This window comes from Drosophila arizonae, chromosome 3 (assembly GCF_054131065.1).
Source record: "Drosophila arizonae isolate 15081-1271.41 chromosome 3, UAZ_ARI_1.0, whole genome shotgun sequence".
In the NCBI taxonomy this organism is placed as follows: domain Eukaryota; kingdom Metazoa; phylum Arthropoda; class Insecta; order Diptera; family Drosophilidae; genus Drosophila; species Drosophila arizonae.
This window is the reverse complement of record NC_142923.1, coordinates 23,764,706-23,789,525: the sequence shown is the minus strand read 5'-3', so window position 1 is coordinate 23,789,525 and position 24,820 is coordinate 23,764,706. Positions and strand designations below refer to the sequence as shown.

The window sequence follows — 24,820 nt, the reverse complement described above, 5'->3', positions numbered from 1 at the left end:
TTTGTCTTCGCTCTTAACAGCACAGACTCACTCCCCCATTTAAGTTACTCTTTACATTGACTTTGGTATTTTCTGTATGTGCTGTTGCAGCACTCCGGTATTTAATTGAATACAAGCGTTAGCCACACTGATTTTCATCGTCGTGTGCAGTTGAAAAGGCAGTAGAAAAGATCAGTACCAAGGAAAATAAATATAACAATTAAATACCAAATAGAATTGATTAAGTGTTGTGTGCGTGGATCTATGAGATATTTTGGGCAAGTGCACGCATACAAACAGCGTGCTCGGCCCCATTACCTATGACGACAGTGAGTTTAGTTTTTCTTTCACTTCTACCCTCTGTGTATGCGTGTGCGTGTGTGAGTTTCGCTGATGGCTGAAGCAGAAAATGTTTAATTAGCAGACGAAATATGGACAAAACACATACATATATAATACGCCATGCCCAAAACGTTGCAACAAATCAAGCGAAACTTAATTTTAATCTATAGTGTGCTCTGAAAAAGACAGTTGGAATCAACCCCCCGCGTTTTAATCAAAGAAAAAAACTTGTATGTGTGCGGTTGCTGCTGCTGCTACTTCGCCACTGTTAGCAGGGCAGTCAAAAAGTAAAGAAAAAATTATTAAAAAGTGAAAATATAGTTATTATGAAAAACGCATGATACAATATTCTTCGTGAACTTTCTGTGAATTTTTTATAAGCTCTCACACATTGACAAAAAAAGAAGCAGCCACAGCAGCAGCAGTACCAACGATGTAAAGTGCGTTCTCAGCCTTTGGTCGCCATCATAGCAGAGACGTTGCCGTCGACGTCGCTGCTTGCCTCCTGTGCGTGTGTGTGTCTAGCGCAGTTAATCCCTACAAATATTGTGATCCCACGCTTGAATATCAATTTCAATTACAGGTCACTCAAATAATTATGCAAAGTGTAATATTTCATTTAAAAAAAAAAGTACAGTGTTGCATTTATACACACATACACACATCGATGTATGCTCAAGCATACATATATTATACATACATACAAATAAAAACATTTCAATGTGCAATATGGTGGACAGTGCGTAAAATCACAACGTCGACGGCGACGTCAACGTCTACGTTTGTTAACTGCTTACTATTTTTGTAGTAGACATGGCTGATGTTACTGCTATTTCTGCTGTTGTTACTGGGCTTGGTTGGCAACGGAAAACAGTTTTTTAGCGCAGATGCAGCTAAACCAAAGTACATTAAATCAATTGCATTTGACAAAGTAAAACGACTTTCAGTGCTAATTTCGCTAAGTATATGAGATATACCAACATACGTATATACATACATATTTATGTATGTATAGAGAAATGCTATTGTGTGTTTCTATACGTATATTGTATACCTGTGCGCACTTGTGACTGTGTGCGTGTGTGTGTGTGTAAGTGTAAGTAAGTTTGCGTATATGTGTCTGTGTTCGACTGAAAATGGAAATTATATAAACCCCTTTTTTGAGTGCGTGAGGCGCTTGAGATTAAAACAGCATGCGGCTCTTGGGCTTTAATTATTTCCACCAAAACTCACACACATACATACACGCATACACTAACCTAACGATCAATATGGCAACATAGGTTGACGAAAAACGTTGCCAACTTTGTCAAGACTTTGTGAAATTCTCATCGTTGGCAAGCAAGCCCGCAGCGTTAACATTTTACCAATCAATAATTTGCAAACGTCAATTAAAGCTAAAACTTTGTGGCTAAAGACAAATACAAAAGAAAATATTTAAAAACAAACGCTCAAAGCATACGCACTCACGCCGCTGCCCGTGTCATCATCAATTCTTACATATGTACGTATGTATGTACATGGAAAAACGGTACTCTCATTGCTCTCACACGGAGAGATAGAGTCTGGCTGCCCATCTGTGTGTCTGTCTGCTGTGATCAAAGAACACACTCATACTCAAAATTTGTTCGTTCACTCAGTTACTCCCTTGGGTTCTGCATTGACGTTGTCGTTCCTTTAGTATTGGGTTGGTGGTGGCGGCGTCGCCCCACTTTTTGTGTGTCGTGTGTGTGTGAGTGTAAATTGTAACAACAACCACCAAAGGCAAAGCTTTTTGCTCAGCGAATACTGCCGCGGCTTCCTTTTGTCTATTTGGACGCTGCTGCAAAAAAGAAAAAAGCCTCAACCGGAACTTTAACATCGCTGCCGGCGTCGATGCCGATACCGACGTTTTTCAATATGGCTTCTTTAAGCATTTCAATTTCATCGCACAATAAATATAAACATTTTGTTTGCATGTGGCTGAGTAGTTTTGCCTGGAAATACGCAATTAATGCTGGAAAGTAAGAGCTTTTCCAGCTGCAGTACCAGCTAAACTAACGGTTCGTGTGCGAGCGCTCCGCAGAACAAATGGTTTTAGAATTTTACACACAAATGTATATATGTATGTATGTATTAAACAGCCATATATACATACATATTGAATGTGTAAGTTTTGTTGCTATCGGTCGTTATGTTATACATACACACAAAAGTAATGATGTGTGTGTATATACATACATATAAATATGCATAAATAATGTAAATATACATATTTAAATGTACATAAGTAAATTTTGTGCGCTCCATTTTTCTATGCAACAAATTCATTTTTTCCTGTTGCTCGATTTTAGTATGCGCCACACATACACACAATTTATGTGTTATGGAAAGTAAAAAAGAAAAAAGCACTCCTGTTGGCATTGCTGTATATTGTGCTTGTATGTTTGTGTTAGTGAACAAAACAGAATTGCAAAATAAAAACATAACATGCCAAATGTTGTTTGTGCGTTACTAACACTGCAACACTGCGCTGCATCCGTGTTAACTCCCACTCGCACATTCGTTTCGCTCACTGCTTATTACTCTCTTTAGCTCTCTCCGTGTCACTCTCTCTCTCTCTCCCGACAGACCGTCATAAGCTCAAAACCACCCCCACCCCTTGCACCCATAGTTGGCGATAGGCGTTCTTTGATCACGTAGACGAGTTTAGTTTGTTTGTCATTTATGTGGGGATGTGTGTGCCATTTATTTGCGCTTCGCCTTCCACCCGGTCAAACAGTGGGAAACAGTGCACAGGTGTGTGAGTGTGTGTGTTCCTACATAATTCAAAACAGTTTTCTATAATATGAAATTTTCTTCACTTATCGTTTAGCCAATGTTATCTTGATGAAACTTTTGCACAAACAAAATTTATTGCTTCGTAAATGAATTTATTTAGATTTTAAATATTTTCTAATTTGATCAGCACTTAAAACACTAAATAAAGTCATTTCATATTAGTAATATACCCAAAAAATAACAAATAAAATAAATAAAAAAATAATATTAAATTAAAAAATAAATTAAAAATAAATATACCATTTTTTGTTGATTGGAAAAAAAAGAAAAGAAAATTGTTATTGTTTTACAACTTTTATAAAATTAACAAAAACAAATTAGCTACTTTGCATTTCTAACCTAATACTTTATATGCAATTCTTTAATTTTTATCTCTTGATTATGGTCAGTGAGGCACTTGAAGGGATTACAATATAATTACATACATGCATATTGAATTATTGCAATTTTTATTTATTTTTTTATCAACTTGAAAAGTGTTGGCTGATAATGTAATCAAGCATCAGAACGAACTGAGCCAAATACAAATGTGATTGCAGGTAGTGCAATTTCTTGTACGTGTGCGTTTGTTTTCTGTATCTATATGTAGCTGTATATCAATGAGTGAGTGAGTGAGTGTAGGTACGTTTGAAGAATAGTCTCCGATTTTAATGCCACACAACCCCCTCGTTTAAACGGCGAGAGACGCTCTCACATACACTAATTTTATAAATGCCGTTTACTGTTTTTGTTTACCTGCCTGCTAGTTCGAGAGGGGTTGTGCGTGATTCGGTGTATATACTTGTGTGTGTGTGTGTGTAAATTTCTCTCTCTCTTTCTTACACACACATATATATTCACTATATTACAATTACAACTGTTCACTTGCGTTCGTTCATGCGTTTAAACATATGAAAAAAGGTTGACTGGCTGTTCTTGGCTCAGTGTTGAACAGTGTTGCACAAACACACAAACACACACTCACAAACACATATATACACATAGGCACACACTTGTAACTGTGAACTGTGTTCCTCTGCTGGTCACACTTGGCAGTCAGGCCGCAAACTAGAAAATGGCCATGTTTATTGAGATTGTGGATTGTTCAACCCCAAACATAGAAAAATGGAAACATTATAAATAAATATGCTAGTAACGAAACGAAATGTAGACGGAAGTCAATGAAGTACGTTTACTAATAACTGGGATTTCGAGCGAACAGCAAGTACATAGAACTTAATAGACGCGTTTATTGAAAAAATAAATCCATATCGAGAAATAACAAATTTTTCATTATCAATTGTTAATTGTGGACTAAACGCTGTCTTTCCATACTCATTTGCAGAGCTGAACAAGGTCCAGCAGCCGTTGCAGCAGTTTATTTCGAGACCCCATAAAGTCCCACATGTCCGCCAAAGGTGAGGCGGACAGTCTAGCCGCCAGTGGCGGCGGCACTGGAGGCGCCAATAGCAACTCCAATGGCACCGTAACACCGGCGCGACGCCTGCGCACCCGCAACTCAACCGGAAGTGGCAGCGAGTCGGCCAAAAAGAATACAAACAACAGCAGCAGCCACAATAATAATAATAATATTAATAACAATAATAGCAGCAGCAACAACAACAACAATAACGAATCGGCTGGAACGGGAAATGAGAGTTCAGCCACATCAATGGGGGGCATATCGATGGCAACAGCATCAGCTGGCGGCGGTGGTGCAAGCTCTGCAGGCACTCCATTGTCAGGGCCGCCCAGCTCCGCGGAACGTCCCATGCCCAGCGTGCCCATGAATCATGCCAGCAGCAGCGTTTCGGCCAGCAAGAAGTACCACAACAGCTGTCCGCATCCAACGCCGACAGTGCACAAGAAATCGTTGCACACAAAGCCCCACAGCAGCAACAAATTCGATCAGGGCAAGAACGAGGAATTCAACTTTGATACACCGCCCGAGTGTCCAGTATTCCGGCCGACGGCGGAGGAGTTCAAGAATCCATTGGCATACATTAGCAAGATTCGGTCCATAGGAGAGAAATGTGGCATTGCCAAGATCCTGCCGCCGGACAAATGGTCGCCGCCATTCGCCGTCGATGTGGACAAGTTGCGTTTTGTGCCGCGCGTGCAACGGCTCAATGAGCTGGAGGCAAAGACGCGCGTCAAATTAAATTTCTTGGATCACATTGCCAAGTTCTGGGAGCTGCAAGGCTCCTCTCTGAAAATCCCAATGGTAGAGCGTAAGGCTCTCGATCTATATACGTTACATCGCATCGTACAGGAGGAGGGTGGCATGGAGCAGACCACCAAGGAGCGCAAATGGGCCAAGGTGGCCAATCGCATGCAGTATCCATCCAGTAAAAGTGTGGGCGCCACACTCAAAGCCCACTACGAGCGTATTTTGCATCCCTTTGAGGTGTACACGTCGGGCAAAGTGTTGGGACCGAATGCGGCCGCTTCTACGGTGGGCGCAACGCCCGTCAAGCTCGAGGATGCGGGCACCGATTACAAGGCCCACGAGATACCCACACGCCAGCAAATTGCGCCGCCCAATGAGAATAATACGCGTCGCTCCAAGCGCTTCGGCAACTCGAATGCCAGCTGCGGCCTAAACACTAAACCAGGCGCCGCCGCTTCCATTACCATTAAAACGGAAACCAAGGAGGATTTCAAACGCGATCTATTGAGCAGCTTTAATGCGGTCAATGCGGGCGCCGCAGCCGGCGCTAATCAATCGGCCGGCTGTGGAGCAGCCACACCAAACACACGCGCCACCCAAAAGAAGGCCACCACAGAGCTGCAGCAACCCCTGATCGATCCACTGATGAAGTACATCTGCCACATCTGCAATCGCGGCGATGTCGAGGAGTCAATGCTGCTGTGCGATGGCTGCGATGATAGCTATCACACCTTCTGTCTGCTACCACCATTGAGCAGCATACCAAAAGGTGAGTTCGAACTCCATTTTGTTTTTGAAAATACCCTAAACATATTGAAAAATGGGGTAACTTACTTCATCCATATCTCTCGTCTCTTCTTTTTGCCATGAAAATAAAGAAATATTTTGCAATTATTATTATAATTATAATTAGTAATATAAGTGCAGTCAATTTTAAATTAAATTGAAATTGTATATATTTTATTTGACAAGTGTTCTACTACATTTAATCTATCTACATATGTATAATAATATTTATTAATGCAGTATTCTTTTCTAAGTTTTTAATCAATTAACTCATGAATAATTTCATATCTTCCCTTATTCCATCCCACCAGGAGAATGGCTTTGTCCGCGTTGCGTTGTGGAGGAGGTGAGCAAGCCGCAGGAAGCATTTGGCTTCGAGCAGGCCGAGAGAGAGTACACCTTGCAGCAATTTGGACAGATGGCCGATCAATTCAAGCAGGAATACTTTCGGAAACCGGTGCACTTGGTGCCCACGGAGCTGGTGGAGCGCGAATTTTGGCGCATTGTATCGTCAATTGATGAGGATGTAACTGTGGAGTATGGAGCTGATTTGCATACAATGGATCACGGCTCGGGTTTTCCCACCAAGAGCTCACATTATTTGCTGCCCGGTGATCAGGAGTATGCCGAGTCTAGCTGGAATTTGAATAATCTGCCGTTGCTAGAGGATTCGATACTGGGCCACATTAATGCGGATATTAGCGGCATGAATGCGCCGTGGATGTATGTGGGCATGTGCTTTGCTGCCTTCTGCTGGCACAACGAGGATCACTGGAGCTATTCGATTAACTATTTGCATTGGGGCGAACCGAAGACCTGGTACGGCGTGCCCGGCTCCTGTGCCGAGCAGTTCGAGGAGACAATGAAGCGTGCTGCGCCCGAGCTATTCTCCTCGCAGCCCGATCTGCTGCATCAGCTGGTCACCATCATGAATCCGAACATATTAATGAACAATGGTGTGCCCGTCTTTCGCACCGATCAGCATGCCGGCGAGTTTGTAATCACCTTTCCGCGCGCCTATCATGCCGGCTTCAATCAGGGCTACAATTTCGCCGAGGCTGTCAATTTCGCTCCGGCGGATTGGCTGAAAATGGGACGCGAGTGCGTCAATCATTATTCAATGTTGCGCCGCTTCTGTGTCTTCTCGCACGACGAGCTCGTCTGCAAGATGGCCTTGGAGCCGGCCAAGCTGACCTTTGGCATTGCCACCGCCTGCTACATTGACATGGCCGAGATGGTGGACACCGAGAAGAAACTGCGCAAATCTCTGCTCGAATGGGGCGTTACACGCGCCGAGCGTCGCGCCTTCGAGCTGGTCAACGACGATGAACGCCATTGCCAGGAGTGCAATACGACTTGCTTCCTGTCGGCCGTCGCCTGCGAGTGCAACGACAAGCTGATCGTCTGCCTGCGCCACTACACCGTGCTCTGCGGCTGTGCACCAGAGAAGCATACGCTCATCTATCGCTATACGCTGGACGAGATGCCGCTAATGCTGCAAAAGTTGAAGGTGAAGGCGCATAGCTTTGAGCGTTGGCTCTCCCGTTGTCGCGACATTGTGGATGCCCACACGCCCACATCGGTCACACTGCAGGAGCTACAGGAGCTCTGCAAAGAAGCGGAGACCAAAAAGTTTCCTTCCTCCCTGCTCATTGATCGACTCAATGCGGCGGCCATCGAGGCAGAGAAGTGCGTGACAGTCATTCAGCAGTTGGGCATTAATAAGGTAAGTGTAATTGGTTTGAATAGATAATTGGTGATAGGTTTGAATAGATAAAGTGAACCTAAATATAATTAGTAAGATTAATTATTATTAATTCATAATGCGCATTGACTAAAATATGATATGCTCTATATGTATACTATTTATTTTTTTGGAACTGACACATTCAGTTGTGTCAATTGTATATAATGTATATTATTATAGGGGAAATAATTTCATATTCAGTCAATAGAGGTAGAGATGGGAACGATTAATGTTCGGATTAACAATTATATCAGACTATTGCTAGGTCAGAGTCGTGTCTGTCAATACAAATTTATTTATTCATACATAAATAAGTAATATATATTGTTGTATTTATTTCAATATATATTTATTTATTCAATAATCCGAAAACATTAATGATATGAACCGTAAAGATATGGCCAATTAAAAATTATTAAATTTGTCCAATTAAAGATCTGACAAAATAATTGCTAATACTTATTTATTGCATCAATTATTGATCGATTCTAAAATTAGTAATGCACATTGAAAATTTTTGTCGAAATTTCAACTATACAAAATAACAAAACTATACTATATTAATTACTGTTCATATTATGACATTTTTCGGTCTATTAAAAAAATAATATATGAGTATTATCACCTTATTATATCTGATACTGAACTATATAAATTTTTATAATTTTTTACTGTCCAGATATAGAATATATATCATATAAGTTCTAGTTAATGTCTATAAATCTTAAATCATCCAATTATGTATGTATTGAAGGTGCGCACCCGTTCCGATCACAATCAGGAGGCAGCCCAATACAAGCTGACCATGGAGGAGCTGGAGCTGTTTGTGCAGGAAATCGACAATTTGTGCTGCATCATCGATGAGGGCGCCTCGGTGCGTGAGCTTCTAGTGCTTGGCCGGCAGTTTGTGGAACGTGCCAATGTCCAGCTGCAGCAGACACTGGAGACGCTGGAGGAGAACGAGCTGGAGACGCTGATCAATGAGGGCAGCTCGTTGCGCATTGAGCTGCAGCAGTTGGATCATCTGCAGAAGCGCCTCAAGCAGTGCAAGTGGTACAAACGTTCGCAGGGTTTGCGTGAGACCAGCTCGAAGCTGACCTACAATGATGTGAAGACGCTGCTGCATACGGCAGCCGCTGATCTGGATCCAACCGATCCGTATGTGGATCGTGAGATGCGTAAATTGCAGCAAATTGGAGCGGCGATCGAGGCGTGGGAGTCACAGGCAGCTAAATATTTCCGACGACTTAATCAACAGCATGAGCTGGCCGAGATCGAGCAGTTTCTGAAGTCCGCCACGGACATCAATGGGCAGGTGCCGTCCCATGGCATACTAAAGGATGCGTTGCGCAAGGCACGCGAATGGCTGCGCTCGGTGGAGCAGCTGCAGCAGAACAATCACGTCACCTATTGTCATACGCTGGAGGCAATGATTGACCGGGGCCTGAGCATACCCATCCAGCTGGAGGAGCTCGGTCGTATGCAGGGCCATTTGAATAGTGCACACCAGTGGAAGGATAATACGGCACGGGCGTTCCTGAAGAAGGACACACACTATACACTGCTGGAGGTGCTGATGCCGCGAGCAGAGCCCATCAACATCGACTCGGATCTCAAGCCGCGTTTCCAAGATGATTTCCTCAAGGACAAGAATCCCGCCGAAATTGTGGCCAGCTTCAAGCATGCCGAGGAGAAGGAGTTGCGCGATATGCGCGACCTGAGGCGCCGCAATATGGCGAAGAATCCATTGCGCGATGACTTCTGTCTGTGCAAGCTGGAGTTCCGTGGCCTGATGCACAATTGTCAGCTGTGCCGCGACTGGTTCCACGAGGACTGTGTGCCACCGGTGCCCCATGCACTGGGGGCGCAGCAGAATGGCAATGGCGTTGCTGGTGGTGCAGTCAATGGTGGAACATCATCATCAGCCAGCCAGCCAGCGCAACCCAAGTGGCTATGTCCGAGCTGTGTGCGCTCGAAGCGTCCACGTTTGGAGACGATTTTGCCGTTGCTGGTGCAGCTGCAGCAGCTGCCGATTCGTCTGCCCGAGGATGAGGCGTTGCGTTGCCTGGCGGAGCGTGCAATGAATTGGCAGGATCGTGCCCGCAAGGCGCTCAGCAGTCCCGATGTGAGCGCCGCCCTGGATGCCATATTGGCCCAACAGCAGAAGCGACGCTCCGAGAGCAGCAATTGTGCCGCCGTGCTGGGCAACATAAGCAGTCCGAGAAAGCCGCGACGATCGCACAATCTGTCCAAGCAAGAGACCAACAACACCGGCCGCTCCGAGTCCGACAATGAGGATGGGGACGATGTGGACGACGACGATGATGATGATGAGTGCCGGCTACGCATTGTAGAGGACGGCTATAGCAACGATGAGGACGAGCAGCTGTCGCGATTGGCTCAAGGCAATACGCAAACCACCAGCACCACCAACAACAGCAGCAGCGGCGGCGGTGGTAGCACTGATCTCTTGAAGCTGCTGTCCGACAGCGAAATTGAAAATCTGCTCGAGCTTATGATGGAGGGCGATCTGCTGGAGGTGTCGCTGGATGAGACGCAAGAGCTGTGGCGCATACTGGAAACGTTACCGCCCACACCGCTGCAGGCGGAGGCGAAGGCACGGGTGGCGCAGTACTTGCAGCAACATCGTCAGCAGCAGCCAAGTCAGATGACGGGGTCAGCATTGACCAACGCATCCAGTGTAAATAGCGGCGCCGAGGACTCCAACGATAGCCTGCTTGTGCAAAATAGTCCAAGTCCCGGCGCTGGCAGCGGCACCGGCCCAGCGGTGCGCAATAAGAAACGGCGCTCCAATGATGCGAGCAGCGCCAATGTGGCGGTGCCGCGCAAGAAACAGAACACCCCCAAGCAAACGCCGGGCAAGAAGACGCCGGCGGCGGTGCGCAAGAGCGACAGCAAGGCGAGCAGCTCGCCGGGCGTCGATGCCGATGCGGAGAACAAGCAGGCGAATGGTGGCAATACGACGACGGCGACACCGACGACGACGCCAACGACACCGGGATCGGCGGGAGCGACCACACCCATACCGTCGGCTGGGCAAAAGAAACGGAAACGCACCACAACAACCACAAACAACAACAACAATAATAACAACAATAGCAGCAACAACAGCAATGCTGGAGGAGGCGGCGGCACGCCCACAACTGGCAGCAACAACAACAGCAATGCGACAACAGGTGGCGGCCAGAAGAAGCATGCGCAACGCACACAGCAAACGGCCCAGGAGGACGACGAGGAGGAGTGCCGCGCCGAGAATTGCCATAAGCCGACGGGGCGTGAAGTGGACTGGGTGCAATGCGACGGCGGCTGCAATGAATGGTTTCACATGTACTGTGTGGGCCTCAATCGCAGCCAGATAAAGGCCGACGATGATTACATATGCATACGCTGCTCCAAGACGGTCAGCGTGGGCGTGGCCGGCGGCAGCAGCAGCCTGACGGTGACCACAACGACGACCAGCAGCCTGACGCTGAGCACAGGGACGCCGGGCAAGCAGCGAGCAGCGCAGTCAGCGCGGTAGAGAGAGTGGAACCGAGGAGATGAGAGACGCGAAAAGAGCGAAAAGGAGGAGGAGAAAGCATGGAACGACGTAGATCGCAAGCAAAAAGAAAACAGCAATTTGACAACGGTTGGCAGCACCCTCGATTAAATGTGCTTGTGAATAATCGATAAACTGCTATCGCAGTGTTTATACACATGTTTATCAAACACACACATACACACATGCATAGGCGGAACGTAACACAGACACACGGATCATAAAGCACACACACCCACACATGCGTTAAACGGTATTTACTAAGTTTTAGTAAAAAAAAAAGTCACTTAAACGTTTTTTGTAGTACATATTTACTAATTATTGCTATTATAACGGTACGCAAAACTCAACAGACACAGACACACTATTGAGAAGCAAACTTTTAAATGAATTTATTCAATTCAACTGTAAAATGCAAAACATATAAACAAATTTTGTTTGTGTAGGTGCGGTACACATTTTTTACGTTCGTTTAACGTTCTCTTATATATTTACTAAATGTAAATATATATAACCATATATATATACATGCATATATATGTATATATATATATTTAATTTACCATTACCTGCTACTATTAGTTTTTGTTAATTTAATTTACAGTTTGTGTTCGCTTTAAGTTTTGTGCGACGCGCGCGCGTTTTTTACGTTATTTTTGATTTTATTTTATTTTAATTTCTTCATTCAAGAACAATTTAAAAGAAAACAAAAAGTAAAAAAAAAATTTACTACATTTTACTTCTGTACAGTTTTTCTGTTTACTTAAAGTGAAAAGCCAAGTAAAATTTAATTGTTATTTTATAAATACATATATATATATACCATTTATATACATATATATCTTCCATTTACTTGATATGCGATAATTTCTGGACGCGTGGCGCGCTGTAATAAATTTTTTCTCCTGTATGTTTTATTTGTTTTTTTTTTTCCCTATTACAAAACGATTTAATTAAAATTACAATACAGAAAAAATTATACTAAAATTAATGTAGCATAAATAATGCACAGATAAATCTAGAGAAAAAAAACAACAAAAGCAAAAATTTGTTGTCAAAAGATCATTAAAACAAAAAACAAAACAAAAACAAAAAAATAAAAATATTCTATAAGTAAATTGCAGCCCTAATGCTAAGTTTACATTTACAAACAAAATGGAAATATATAAAAAATAAAATAAAATAAAACAAAATTTTTAATTTTTAATTTAAATTTAGTCTGCTGATTAGAGAACAAGCCACTTTGAAAAAAATACATACAAAAAACTACAAAAAAATTGCAAAAAACAAAAATAACTTCTCAACGTACAACAAAAAGCTTAGACCTATGCGGTAAAAAAAAAGAAAAGAAAAAAAATCATAAAAGAAAAAACAGTTTGTAAAATCATTTTTTAAGCGTGTAAAAATAATTAACCGGGTTATCAACAGCAAAACCCAAAGTTTAAAGGAAGCAAAACATAAAAATTGAAATGAGAAGAGGAACAGCCAGACGAAGAAGAAAACAAAAATCCCTAAAATATTAAGGCGCAAAAAATTTTATTGAATTAAGCTAAACATTGTACGATTTCTTTAAGCAACCCCAAACCAACCACAAACAACAATAACAACAAATCAAACCTTAGAGCCCCCGCCCCGTTTCCACATGAACCCACAATATGTAATTCTATTATACATATAAATAAATTATATATAAATAGTATTTAAAGAAAACGAATTGTATGTGTTTTAATTTAATTATAGTTCATATTGATAATTGACTAATTTGATGCTGATTAATTAATTGTGTAAGTTATCTGCATTATCTGACCTTGATGGACTTGTTGAATGACCAACGCTTGGCTCAACACGTGCGCCATGTCATTGACGAATAACCCGTTAGTCACAGCCTAACCAGCGTCTGGCAGTTCTATGTGAATGGGGCCCTAAGGCCCCTAGACTAACAGGGAGCACTTGGGCGCAATGATAACAGTAAATACATGTTATGTGGAAATAGTTATCTGTGCTTGTTGCTTGTAAACACTCGCATGATACATACATATTTGCTAAAAACACACGCATATATTTCTCTTCTTCTTGTCATGACAAATATTTCGATAGTGTGCCAAAACAGTTATTGGCTTGAATATAAAATTAACACCTGTTCTGTTCACGGTCATGAGCAAATGTTGTTCACTGGTTCCCATGGAGATTGACTTGTGCAAGTTAAACGCAATGGTTAAAGTAACAGACTTTTCCTTGTAGTGTTGGCTAATGGCAAAATACTGGGAATTCGTTGAGAGCCAAACTAAATGGGAACTCAATATTGGATTCAATCTTAGGACATTCTTTATAGACAATATACACAATATCTACTTTGCGATGACTCATAGTTGACTCATTTCACATCATTTAATGGATTAAATTTTGACTCATTTCATATTTGTTTTATGGCGTCCATATACGTAAGCATTCATTTTTTCCTTAGATTAGACGAAGCAGGGGAAGTGTAATCTAGTCTAATTTGCAATAAGGCCAATAAGGAAACAATATAATATTGGGTTCATTGGAGTTTTGTAAATAGTTTTAAAGGTGTTTTTTTTTTTTTTTTTAACTTTTAATAGATCAATTGCTTTCATTCGCAATAGTAATTAACAATTTGTATATAGTTGTATATGTTTAGCTCTTCTAGATAGAAGACCAGTTCACTATTTGACTATGATAATTTCGGCTTTTGATCTATTTCCATTGAAATCTGTTGTTTTATATCTTCATAGAATTTTAAATTAATTGAGTTAATCATATAAATATATATATAAATAGATTCGTAAAGTCATTCCGCATTTTCGTTGATAATAAATGAGAGATTGCTTGACTATAGCATTTATATGATTTATGAGTATATATTATATAGATTAGACAGGAACCCACTTTAAACTAGATTCTGGTTTAAGTGGATGACTCAAAACATGCTTAAAGAATTACGAATTTCAATTTTAAAACGTAAAACTTATCGTAAGGCAAATGAAATTTTTAATGTTTTAATTTACTTATTTTTCATTAATAAAATGAAAACTAATTAAATATATTATCTAGTAAACGGAGGAAGTTCTAGATTAACTTTTTTCCCCCCTTTTCATTCATTCAAAGCAATAATAAACAACAAATAAATGTCATAAATTAATATTTGAGACTCCACTTACTGAGAATCAAAATCAAATGTTTTATTTTTTACAGGGTATTCACATCAGAAGGCCCATATGCCATTTAGCCTTAATTGAACCATCCATTTGGTATCGTCCCAAATTGTTTTTAGAGTCAATCAAATGGCATTTGGTAAGTTTCATTTGTTTGCGTTTTTTTATCATTTCTCATTAAGTTTATAAATCGATTAGAAATGGTCAAATAAAGCCGCTCTATTCCCATTATACATTCGCTGACGAAGACAAGGTCGATGCGGCTGGGAGTGCTATATAGAATCATGTGCTTATCATTTGTTTGTCGCGCTCGATAATCAGTTTTCAAATTGAAAGTCAATCAGGGAAAACGGCAATTCGCGTTGCATGTTTCACATGACACGAATATATAATCAGATAAATACGAGCGTACATATAATTAATTGCCAGTGGAAAAAATAAAAATGAAGTTGAACAAAACACATTTTCAGAAAATTACATGCTCTGTTTTGGTTTATTACGCATAAGAGTATAGTACACAATCGTTATTAAATGTATATATGTATATATAATGTCTAATGCCGCGTGCAGTTGAGTTTACATTAGTTCGATTTGTATTTGGCTTTTGTTCTTTTGATATTATTAACAAGAGGCTATCAAAAATAGTTGGTACTGTGTGCTGCAGCATTCGGCATTAGTTTATAAATATACATATTTAGAAAATACTAAAGCACTACAACATATAAATCTTCTTCTGCTTTCCAATACATACATATTCATATATATATATATATTTGCATATAGCTGGACAAGATTTACAATTATCAATAATTTTTAACATGCACTCGCTTGCAGTTGTGTGCCGAGGTAACAATAATAGTTTAATAATAGCGCTTAACAATCAATGCTTGACTTCTTCTAGTTTTTAGCCATAAATCAGTTATACAAAAATCTAGGATTTGGCAGGCATATTTAGTGGTAGTTGCGCTTGCACTTGCTTGCCCTCTGAGAAGAGAAATCAAATAAAATATCTACTTAGTTCTAAAGCTAAACACTGAGATTACATAATGCCAGGAAACCGCTAGTAAAATCATTGCAACATTCGCCAATACGAATTGGGTGGGCGCCTCGCCAAGCCTCGCCTCGCCTCGCCTCGCCACCTTTCACCTTAGGATGCCAGTCCGCGCTGACGTCGCTTGACGCGCGCATATGGGCCCACAGCGGGATCCATCACGAAATCGTAGAGCACACGCGTCCAGCTGGTGTGCTGTGGCATCGTCTCGTAGAACTCCTTGGCGATGCGTTTCACCTCCGGCAGCCGTGAGCCGGGCACTGACGGAAAATCGTGATGCTCATTGTGATAGCCCACATTGAAGGTGATCCAATTGAGTGGACCGTAATATGAGTATGTCTCAAAGCCCTTGGCAAACATATAGTGCTCCGATATGAAGTGCCCGGCCACCGGATGCAAGCCCATGGCCAATATCGAGCCAAGCAGCAGATATGCCATCGCCTTCCAACCGATGAAATAAACCACAGCCGCATTGAATGTCAGCTGTATGATCGTATTAACTATCTCCAGACGTGTCGGCGGTTTCGGGTTCACCACCAACGGACGGAATATGTAGAAGAACGGCTGCAGGCAGACCCACACAAATTTGCCAAACGTCGTATCGAATAGTCGCGCCTCCAGCAATGTGGGTATATCCGTATCAATCACTTCATCACCTTGATAACTGTAAGTGAATTAAGAGTTGTGATTGGGTATTAGTGGGATTATTTGAATGATTTAAGTTAAGTATAGAAATTATACATAACAATTTTATTTATTTAGAAGTTAGATTTCATATGAATTAAAGTAACGGTCTTTGGATTGATTACAAATTGTATTGATCTTAAAACCAATTTAAGAAGAGATTGAATCCTTATCTAGAAAATTTCTTTTAGTTTCAGAAGTATGCATTTGTTATATTATACATATTCATATTCTTCCTAGAGCACTCTAAGTTTGTCTTATAATTCTTAAATGCATCGGTTTCATCTCTAGAAGCAATTTAATACTAAATTAAAAGTAATTAAAATACGATTTCTTTTCTATTACTTCTTTATTGGATATAAAATACTACAATTTTTACTACGTTTATTTACGTTTTTTTTTATCTCTAATCTCGAATAATTCTTTAACGAACATATTTGTGGCTATCTTTATATACGTTTTATAAACATGTTTTTGATAATCTCTTAGCGATACACTATCTAGCATTTATCTAAAATGTATTATATAAATCAGTTAGTTGTTGTCTCTTAAACAACACGTAAAACAATTGAAAATTGACGTTCTAATTATGATTGATGTGGGGAAACTACAGCGCATGGCAACAGCTTTAAATGAAGTACTATCTTTTAATTATGTATGTCATTAGTATTATCAAATGAACCCATTAGGATTCCAAAAATTGTGAACACTCAAGTGTTTGTGTTTTCCAGGAAGTTGTAAGAAATTTTATAGTACTAGAATAGCATAAAATATGGAATATGTCTTGGATTCACTAAAAACTGTTTGCTAGATTTCTAGTTTCTTGCTTTATCAGTTGGATGTAGGGCCATAAACAAGGCATTCAAGTAACTAATAGATTAGATAAACGCGACCCACTAATTATTAACACCTGGCTGCCAGACGTACGTGAGCCACTATGATTCGCCATGTGACTCAATTTGGGGTTATCAAAGAATAAAAATAAAAATGCAACGTATGTGAATTATGGTCCAGACCATGGTCAGATTAGCGCTGTTAATAAAATCAATTTTAAAAACAGCTTAGGCATTAAAAATAATAAATAATATTTTTGATTAGATGTTCATAAAATGTCCGTTAAATAATTTATGGTTTTACATCAAAATGTTAATAACAGAGAAATGGCAAATGAAAAGTATTCAAAGAGTTAACAGAATCATGTAAGGCAATGCCTCTGTAACTTAACAGTGAAGAATTATGAAAGTACTTCAGATTTAAGTTTATAGCAGATAAGGCGACCTTCAAAGTAGATTGGATAATAAAAGTAGAATGTAGTCTGATTATATAGACAAGAAAAAGAATTTTGATATTTCTGAAGTGCTTGGCAAATAAATCAATTACTGCATGGTCGATGAATTGGCGTTCGACCGGCTTGCCGAAGTGCCGGCATAAATTGCACACCAAAACCAAACACAGGTCGAGCGAATGACTCAGATGGGGGTACGAAGCAAACACAAACTTTTCCACATAACAAACAAATAAATAAATAATAAAGTGTGACTGGGTACGTGACCAATTGGAAACGTTATTCAATTACGTAGCTTCTGATATGCATAAAATACTTAAACCATATAAACTTTCAAATCTTATCGCAATTATTAACGTGCATATCGGCATATACGCGAATCCCCTTCAATTAGATTGTATTTGCTGTTGACTCACAAATGTCGCTGTTTTGAAGGGAAATATAATTTCAAACACTTTGCATAGTCTTTTTACAGCTATTTCCCTAAACCTATACTTAAACGTTGATTAGCTATTGAGCAAGAGAGAAAGAAAGAGGGAGAGCGTGAATGGGAAGGGAAATTTGCGCAGAGCGCGTTTTTATTGTTTTTGTTAGTGTTGCAAAACGCCCCTGCCGGTCTAGTATGTGTGTAGGCAATCTTCTAAAGGCGACGCCCCAAAAACAAATACATATGAGCAGAGATTTAAATTCGCTATATATACATATATATATGTATAGTAGACAGCCGGCACATAGCGCACAGAGCGCATGAGTCTGTGTCTGTATATATGTATGTATATACATGTACACATAACGTCATCAAATCAACAGTCGTCGTTCCAGCTTACCGATGATGCTCCAAGTGATATTTTTTGAACGAAATGCTCATGGGCAGTCCTATAGGCAAATTGCAAAAGAAGCCAAAGATTCGATTGTGCATGGGCCGGCTGTGGCCAAATGCCAAATTGTGGGATATTTCGTGCACGGCCAGCATTAGCGAATGATTCAGAATGCCGCCAAAGCAATAGGCTAATGCCAGTAGCCACGGCCACGACAGGTCCTTGACAATGAACAGGGCCAGTATTTGGGTCAGTACCATCGCACCGGCTACCCATTTAAAGTTGGGATCGTGGCCAAAGAGTTTCTTGATTTGCGGATATTTCTCGAGTATGATTTTGCGACGCGAGGCATGCGGCTCTTCCGTATAAACCCATTCGAAATCGTTGCGCGACACTTTTTGTCCCATTTTAAATTTGAGTTATGAATTTAGTAATTTCTGCTGTTGCGCTATGTCGATTAGCTGTTATTGTCGTGTATAATGTCAACTTAATTCCAGCTGATTGTCATTATCGACTGATGTAGGTATATCTGTAATATTTTCCGTTTACCAGCAGCGGCGGCAACGCGACGTTCGCAAACTGAGAACTGTAAATGAAGCCGCACTAGAAACAATTCAGAGCAGACACCCGCATACAAATTAGTGTTGCTAAACACTTAAAGACCTCATGAATGCTTTTCTAAATATATCGATAACAGAATTCAATTTGCTGACAGCGCTGCCAACCCACTGCAATCAGACAACTAAAAATTCGGTGCCTTTGAAAACTCACAGGTGTTGAATTGCAATTGCCTCCGCTCTGCACATCTTTTTACCTGCCGAAAGCCAAATTAAGTACACATAGCAGCTGCCATTTTTGTTAGCCAGTTTATACAATAATTTATAATTGTTTTGTGTAGTAGTACATTTTGTAAATTTTGTATTTCAAATAATTTCTTTAAAACTATGCTCAATAAACTGATGAAGCTTTTACTAATGTGCTGTTGATATGCACAGACTTTCGCTTGCAATTGTCGCATGTTTTTGTTTTCAGCTCTGTGCTGTGGCGTGTACATATGTGTGTCTGTGTATGTGTGGGTGGATGACTGTGATGTCACTTGGCTGATTGATCAGCTGCTGTTATTTTTAGCCTGTGTCTGTAATCTATTTAAACATAAAATTGTGTACATATATTTTGTATATTGTTTTTTTAATATATTTTATCAATAGTTCTAGAAAAGGCTAAAACAATGTTGTTGTTGTTGATGCTGCTGCACACACAAAAATATCGAAAGATGTTGTACTCGAGTTGTTGTGTTTGTTTTCTATCCCAGTTTTAGCGTTTATATAGTTTAGACTTGCTGTTGCTGTTGTTTGTTGCTTGTTGACGACGCAGTGTTTAAATATCTGATGTTACAGCTGTTCTACTTCTGTTGGTTTGGTTGGTTGGTTTAGGAATTTATTGAGGATTAGAGCAAAGCGCCAGCCAGCGGATGTTCTTGTTGTTGTTGCTGATAGGATTTGATGGTTGGATGTTGATTCTCTTGTTGTTGCCTTGCCGATGCAGCTGTTGTTGTTGTTACTCCTGCTGTTTGTATTCTTGTTTAAATAAATATTTAATTTTAATTCTCAAGTTCTTATTATTCTTGTTTTTCGTTTTTAATATATTTTGCGCACTTTTCTCGCAACTCCTTGCTGTAGAAGAGCTCACTCACTTTTTCTTGTTTTATTTTGTATTAATTTTCTTAATTTTTTTTTTTTTTTGCTCAACAAAATATTTAAATCAAATCGGCAATATTAGCAGGCATTTCCTCAATAGTAGTGTGATAGAATTGTTCAATATCCTTCAGGATTCGTCGATCATCATCAGTAATGAAGTTGATCGCAACACCCTTACGACCGAAACGACCACCGCGACCGATTCTAAAATTGAACAGGAATTTATAGTTTTAGATTGGTGATGGATTTTGATGGATATATATATAATTTACCTATGAATATAGTTCTCGCGATTCGAGGGCAGATCGTAGTTGATGACCAACGATACCTGCTGCACATCAATACCACGCGCCAATAAATCAGTGGTAATCAGAACACGGGAAGAGCCCGAACGGAATTGTTTCATGATGATCTCACGATCGCGTTGCTCCATGTCACCATGCATGGCCGACACCGTAAAGTTGTGGCTAGTCATTTCCTGGGTGAGTTGATCGACCTGATGGGTATAATGGATATTGAAACGAATTAGAAATCAAGTCAAGTCAATAACTGCGCCAAAGCGTCAGGCATCAGGTGTGCTTACCTTGCGACGGGTATTACAGAAGATAACCGACTGGGTAATGGACAGCGTATCGTACAGATCGCACAATGTGCCCAACTTCCAGTTCTCCTGCTTAACGTTCACGTAGAACTGCTTGATACCCTCAAGGGTCAACTCCTCCTTCTTCACAAGAATGCTAACTGGCTCACGCATAAAGCAACGGCTCACTTCGAGCACATCGGGTGGCATGGTGGCTGAGAGCAAGATCACTTGCACATCTGGTGGCAGCATCTTGAACACATCCTGGATTTGATCCTTGAAGCCGCGCGACAACATCTCATCGGCCTCATCCAGCACGAACAACTTGATGTACTGCGTGCGCAACACCTTGCGGTTGATCATGTCATACACACGACCAGGTGTGCCAACCACCACATGGCAGCCGGATTCCAAAATGCGAGCATCCTCGCGCACATTGGTGCCGCCAATGCAGGCATGCGAATGCACCTTCATGTACTCTCCAAGTGCCATAACCACACGCTGAATTTGGGTGGCCAACTCGCGAGTGGGTGCCAAGATCAAAGCTTGGCATTCGCGAATGGACGTGTCGATTTGCTGAAGAATGGCAATCGAGAAGGTGGCAGTCTTGCCAGTACCTACAAGCGATGGGAAACAAAAAGACAAGTTTTAATATTTGGTGAAGAATACAAATCATAGAGACTAAAAAAGATAAGAATTTATAATATTATAGAATCTATAATATATATAGTTGTCCAAATGGCATCATTGTATAATCTTTAGCTGAACAGAAAGTTGAGTTGGTTTGGCATTGTTTATTAACACAAGATCTTCATAAGTTACATAATTCAGTGAATTCTACACTAAAAAGACGATAGACTAGAGGCATATTTATCTGTATAATATATTATGCAACGCAAATTGCCGAACAAAAAGATTTTCAGCTAAAGATTAATATGTTATATGATTTAGCTGTGTAGTTTTTTTTTTTTCTTTATGTCTATATTTATACTCTTTTTAACATATGATATGGAAACAAACCCAAGAACTGAATAACTTTTCCCTCCAAGTATATTTGTCCAATCTTTCATAATTGTGCTACATAGCTTAGTGCAGATAAAACAAGCTTTAACAAGAAAAATAAGAATCTATATTTAATAATATATTACATAATTAAGCTCAACTTTTGTTTATTGTTTCTAATTTTCTCGATCGACATAAACAAAAATAAGAGATTTCTCTCTAATTTTTGGACTTCGTGGTCAAGTTAAAAAATTGTTAACAACAATTTTTAACTAGATATAATCTTTGTACTCTTCTCTTTGGTTTTTGAGCTTGTTTTGCATATACTTGAACTCTTTTTAAAATAAGCATTCAAAACAAAAATAAGAACTACAAAAAATCGCCAGCTACGTAAATTAATCAGTTTAAAACGCTTTCACTGCAAAACTCTGCCTTGATCTATGTAGAAGATACTCCAAATTAATTGCGTTTTTAGCTAACATATACTTGCATATATGTACATACAAATACATACACATATACATATATATGTTGTTTTTCATTTTTGTGTTGAGTATAAGCAACGCCGTTCTAGAGAACCTAAAAACGCGGCAAAGACGATCGCAAAAGTGGCGCGCAAGCGCTCAGCAGTAGACTGGGAGAGCATAAGAGTAGGGAAAATGCATATGTATTAGTGAGAGTTTCAAACGAGAGAGCGAGCACAAGCTGATGTTGCAGTAGACAGCTGAGTCACCGTTATCGTCGTCATACGCTGCTGCTGCTGCGCTCGCTGCGCCCTCATAACAGAAAATAAAAAAAAAAAATTTCTACACTTTCACATTAAAGCAAAAATTTGTTTTCATTTTTTGTTTTCTATATGAATTACTCACCCGATTGGGCCTGGGCAATGACATCGCGACCCTTCACGCAAGGAATGATAGCGCGCTGTTGAATGGCCGATGGCTTCTCGAAACCATAGCCATAGATGCCGCGCAGCAGCTCCTCGCGCAAGTTCATGTCATCGAAATTATCGTAGACTTCATGCCAGGTCGACTCGATGACGCCCTCAGGGTCCATACCAGCGGGACCATCTTGAGGTATTTCACTTCGATCATCCCTATGGAAAGACAAACGAAAATAAAATGAGAATAGAACATAAAAAATAAAACACAAAACGATGTCAGTAATGCAGTAAAATTAAAAATTTTCTTTGCAACGCTTTTTTCGTTTTTTTGGTTATGGCGAATCTGCGCTTGGCAACCAAGGTAGCAAAAACGACGACAAAGACAGGTCGGTGGTGACAGCGGCGTTTAGCCAGCAGGCAGCAGGCAAAGCAGGCGAGCTGGCCCAGCAGCAGCGTCAACGGTGGCGGCGGAAATAATAACACTTACATTATCAACAATAAAAAATTGACTAGTTAAATTTGTATACTGAATTTCGACGGCTTTAGCACCGTTCAGTTAAACAATTTCTGTATTAGTTGTGTCAAAAAATTTGTAACGAAAATTTTTTTTCTACAGAGTGCACACAAACGTGTTTTGTTGTGCGTGCTGCTCTGCGGTATTTTCACGATTGCGAGCGAATGCCAGTGTGAGTTTTAACGACCGCTAGGCGGCCTTTTGAGAGCGTCTGTCGAGTGTGTGTGTGCGAAAGAGTACACTAGATGTGTCAATGTCAGTGGTTGCTCAGTTCATGTGAGTGTGTGTGCGTTAGAGCAGTAGAAAGCTATCAACTCTTAACTGCAGTGTTGCATGTGCGTAGTACTTGGGAAATAGTAGCATAAAGTAGGCAAAAAAAAAAAGGTACTAAACATTGAAGCTGGTAAGAAAATAGTAAGCCAACAGGCAATTTTAAGGCGTGCGTTTCAACCACTTGCAAGAGCGAATTATTGCATAGAGGGTGAGGTTGAGAAGAGCAGAGAGTAAAGCAGCACAGCACCAAGATTCTGTGAAATCCCCGCATTATTCAAATATATGTATATTCCACAAATATTTGTGTTAGATATAAATATGAATAAATAGTTGGCGATAGCAGCGTTGGCATTGGATCGCTTTAGGTAGTCATTGTCCATTTTAATGTCCAGTCAGTGCCTATGAGTCAAAGTATGTGTCAGATTGCGTGCGTGTGAGAGAGAGAGGGAGTGAGCGAAATGTATTATATTGCAATGATTTCATTGTTGCTGCGATCCAGACGAACTTATTTTTTGCAAAGCAATAAACTCATTTGACCTCGCGAAACTCAGTAGGTGCTGTATTTTCTTTGTTATTTATTAAGCCTGTGTCATTCCAAAAGAAAATACATATATAAGTATATATCTTTGACCCAACACACACCATCAACAACCACTGAATTCTCTCTTGTTCATATTTTCGCTCTCTCTCTCTCTTCGTCAATGCCAGTCACTCGTGCCGCAACGTCCGCCGTCGTCGTGTAAAAATTCTTTTTGATTTGTGTTTCACATTTTGGGTTAAATTTTCGAATGCAAATTTTAGTACTATTGCTCACTTAAACTGGCTTAATTTTGTCAGCAAAATTTTGCAAACTGCCTTGGTTAATTGTATTTCACGTATTATGAATTAAATCGTTAAATAATACTAACATTTTCTGATTATTTTTTGGCACTTTTTATACACGTGCTGCTGATTGTTAAAACCAAGCAAAAGAGGCTCCATCTTGCAAAACTTTTAGTGATGTAAGGAAAGCATACCAGTTATCGATATATCAAGCTTCAACTATCGAATTCTTCCACACGATTTTACATAGACTACAAAGGGCGTGCTCATTTAAAAAGTCTTGTATTTATTTTTGTTAATATATATTGCATATTTTGTGAAATATTTTAAAAGGTTAAGTGTTAAACTAACTACAGCAACCATCGATATACAAACATCATGTCATACGTGCTGCCATTCGATAAAAAACAATGCATATGAAATTAACACAATACAAATTTGTCCATCCCGACTCCTTTAATATAAAGAATTTATTACTTATAAAGTTATCAAAATCATTTTTACCTATATGTATATCGATCCTACTACTATCGAACTACAGTATTTTCTATTCGTGCATTTGGTATTTGTAAATATATAGTTAAATTAATTTTGATGTGAATAATATAAACTAATACTGTATTAATATGAGTAGAATTTCAGAAGCAATTAACTTA

At 40.0% G+C, this 24,820-nt stretch overlaps 3 protein-coding genes and 1 long non-coding RNA gene across 9 annotated transcripts; 1 reads left to right on the top strand and 3 right to left on the bottom strand.

Moving 5' to 3' along the window:
* Window positions 1–27: 27 nt before the first annotated feature.
* On the top strand, window positions 28–13,096 carry Kdm5 (Lysine demethylase 5). Of its 4 annotated transcripts, none has more exons than XM_018002813.2 (4): window positions 28–308; window positions 4,466–6,059; window positions 6,388–7,802; window positions 8,578–13,096. In XM_018002813.2, the coding sequence occupies exons 2-4, from the start codon at window positions 4,526–4,528 to the stop codon at window positions 11,362–11,364; spliced, it is 5,736 nt and encodes a 1,911-aa protein (XP_017858302.1). In that variant the 5' UTR covers window positions 28–308; window positions 4,466–4,525; the 3' UTR covers window positions 11,365–13,096. The 4 variants fall into 4 exon arrangements, with proteins under 4 accessions (XP_017858302.1, XP_089321412.1, XP_089321411.1 ...); XM_089465286.1 differs by lacking the exon at window positions 28–308 and adding an exon at window positions 657–904; XM_089465285.1 differs by lacking the exon at window positions 28–308 and adding an exon at window positions 3,508–4,306.
* A 1,933-nt stretch (window positions 13,097–15,029) lies between these two features.
* Window positions 15,030–19,033, bottom strand: ifc (delta4-sphingolipid-FADS-like protein ifc). 2 transcript variants are annotated; one of them, XR_016269374.1, is made up of 3 exons: window positions 18,403–19,033; window positions 15,570–16,270; window positions 15,030–15,527 (listed from the first exon to the last, which is right to left on the bottom strand). XR_016269374.1 is itself a non-coding variant. In XM_089465287.1 (2 exons), the coding sequence occupies exons 1-2, from the start codon at window positions 18,798–18,800 to the stop codon at window positions 15,703–15,705; spliced, it is 966 nt and encodes a 321-aa protein (XP_089321413.1). In that variant the 5' UTR covers window positions 18,801–19,033; the 3' UTR covers window positions 15,030–15,702. The 2 variants fall into 2 exon arrangements, 1 of the variants encoding a protein (XP_089321413.1); XM_089465287.1 differs by having other exon boundaries at window positions 15,030–16,270.
* Window positions 19,034–19,562: 529 nt separating this feature from the next.
* Window positions 19,563–24,410, bottom strand: eIF4A (eukaryotic translation initiation factor 4A). Of its 2 annotated transcripts, none has more exons than XM_018002822.2 (5): window positions 24,251–24,410; window positions 22,542–22,768; window positions 20,674–21,287; window positions 20,363–20,586; window positions 19,563–20,294 (listed from the first exon to the last, which is right to left on the bottom strand). In XM_018002822.2, coding segments are annotated over exons 1-5 (1,212 nt in total). In that variant the 5' UTR covers window positions 24,253–24,410; the 3' UTR covers window positions 19,563–20,149. The 2 variants fall into 2 exon arrangements, with proteins under 2 accessions (XP_017858311.1, XP_017858312.1); XM_018002823.2 differs by lacking the exon at window positions 24,251–24,410 and adding an exon at window positions 23,043–23,233.
* On the bottom strand, window positions 21,450–22,535 carry LOC149269923 (uncharacterized). Its single transcript, XR_016269375.1, has 2 exons — window positions 22,000–22,535; window positions 21,450–21,775 (listed from the first exon to the last, which is right to left on the bottom strand). It is a non-coding gene; the product is annotated as an uncharacterized LOC149269923 (long non-coding RNA).
* Window positions 24,411–24,820: the final 410 nt, after the last annotated feature.

What these genes read in the sequence shown, in the direction of transcription:
- Kdm5 (XM_018002813.2), top strand. Translation starts at nt 4,526, where the DNA reads ATGTCCGCCAAAGGTGAGGCGGACAGTCTAGCCGCCAGTGGCGGCGGC. An exon ending in ATTGAGCAGCATACCAAAAG is followed by an intron (nt 6,060 to 6,387) that starts GTGAGTTCGAAC and finishes CCATCCCACCAG; the next exon opens with GAGAATGGCTTTGTCCGCGT. An exon ending in AGCAGTTGGGCATTAATAAG is followed by an intron (nt 7,803 to 8,577) that starts GTAAGTGTAATT and finishes TATGTATTGAAG; the next exon opens with GTGCGCACCCGTTCCGATCA.
- eIF4A (XM_018002822.2), bottom strand. An exon ending in TCTGTAATACCCGTCGCAAG is followed by an intron (nt 20,587 to 20,673) that starts GTAAGCACACCT and finishes TATACCCATCAG; the next exon opens with GTCGATCAACTCACCCAGGA. An exon ending in CGCGAGAACTATATTCATAG is followed by an intron (nt 20,295 to 20,362) that starts GTAAATTATATA and finishes GTTCAATTTTAG; the next exon opens with AATCGGTCGCGGTGGTCGTT.
- ifc (XM_089465287.1), bottom strand. Translation starts at nt 18,800, where the DNA reads ATGGGACAAAAAGTGTCGCGCAACGATTTCGAATGGGTTTATACGGAA. An exon ending in TATCACTTGGAGCATCATCG is followed by an intron (nt 16,271 to 18,402) that starts GTAAGCTGGAAC and finishes ATTCACTTACAG; the next exon opens with TTATCAAGGTGATGAAGTGA.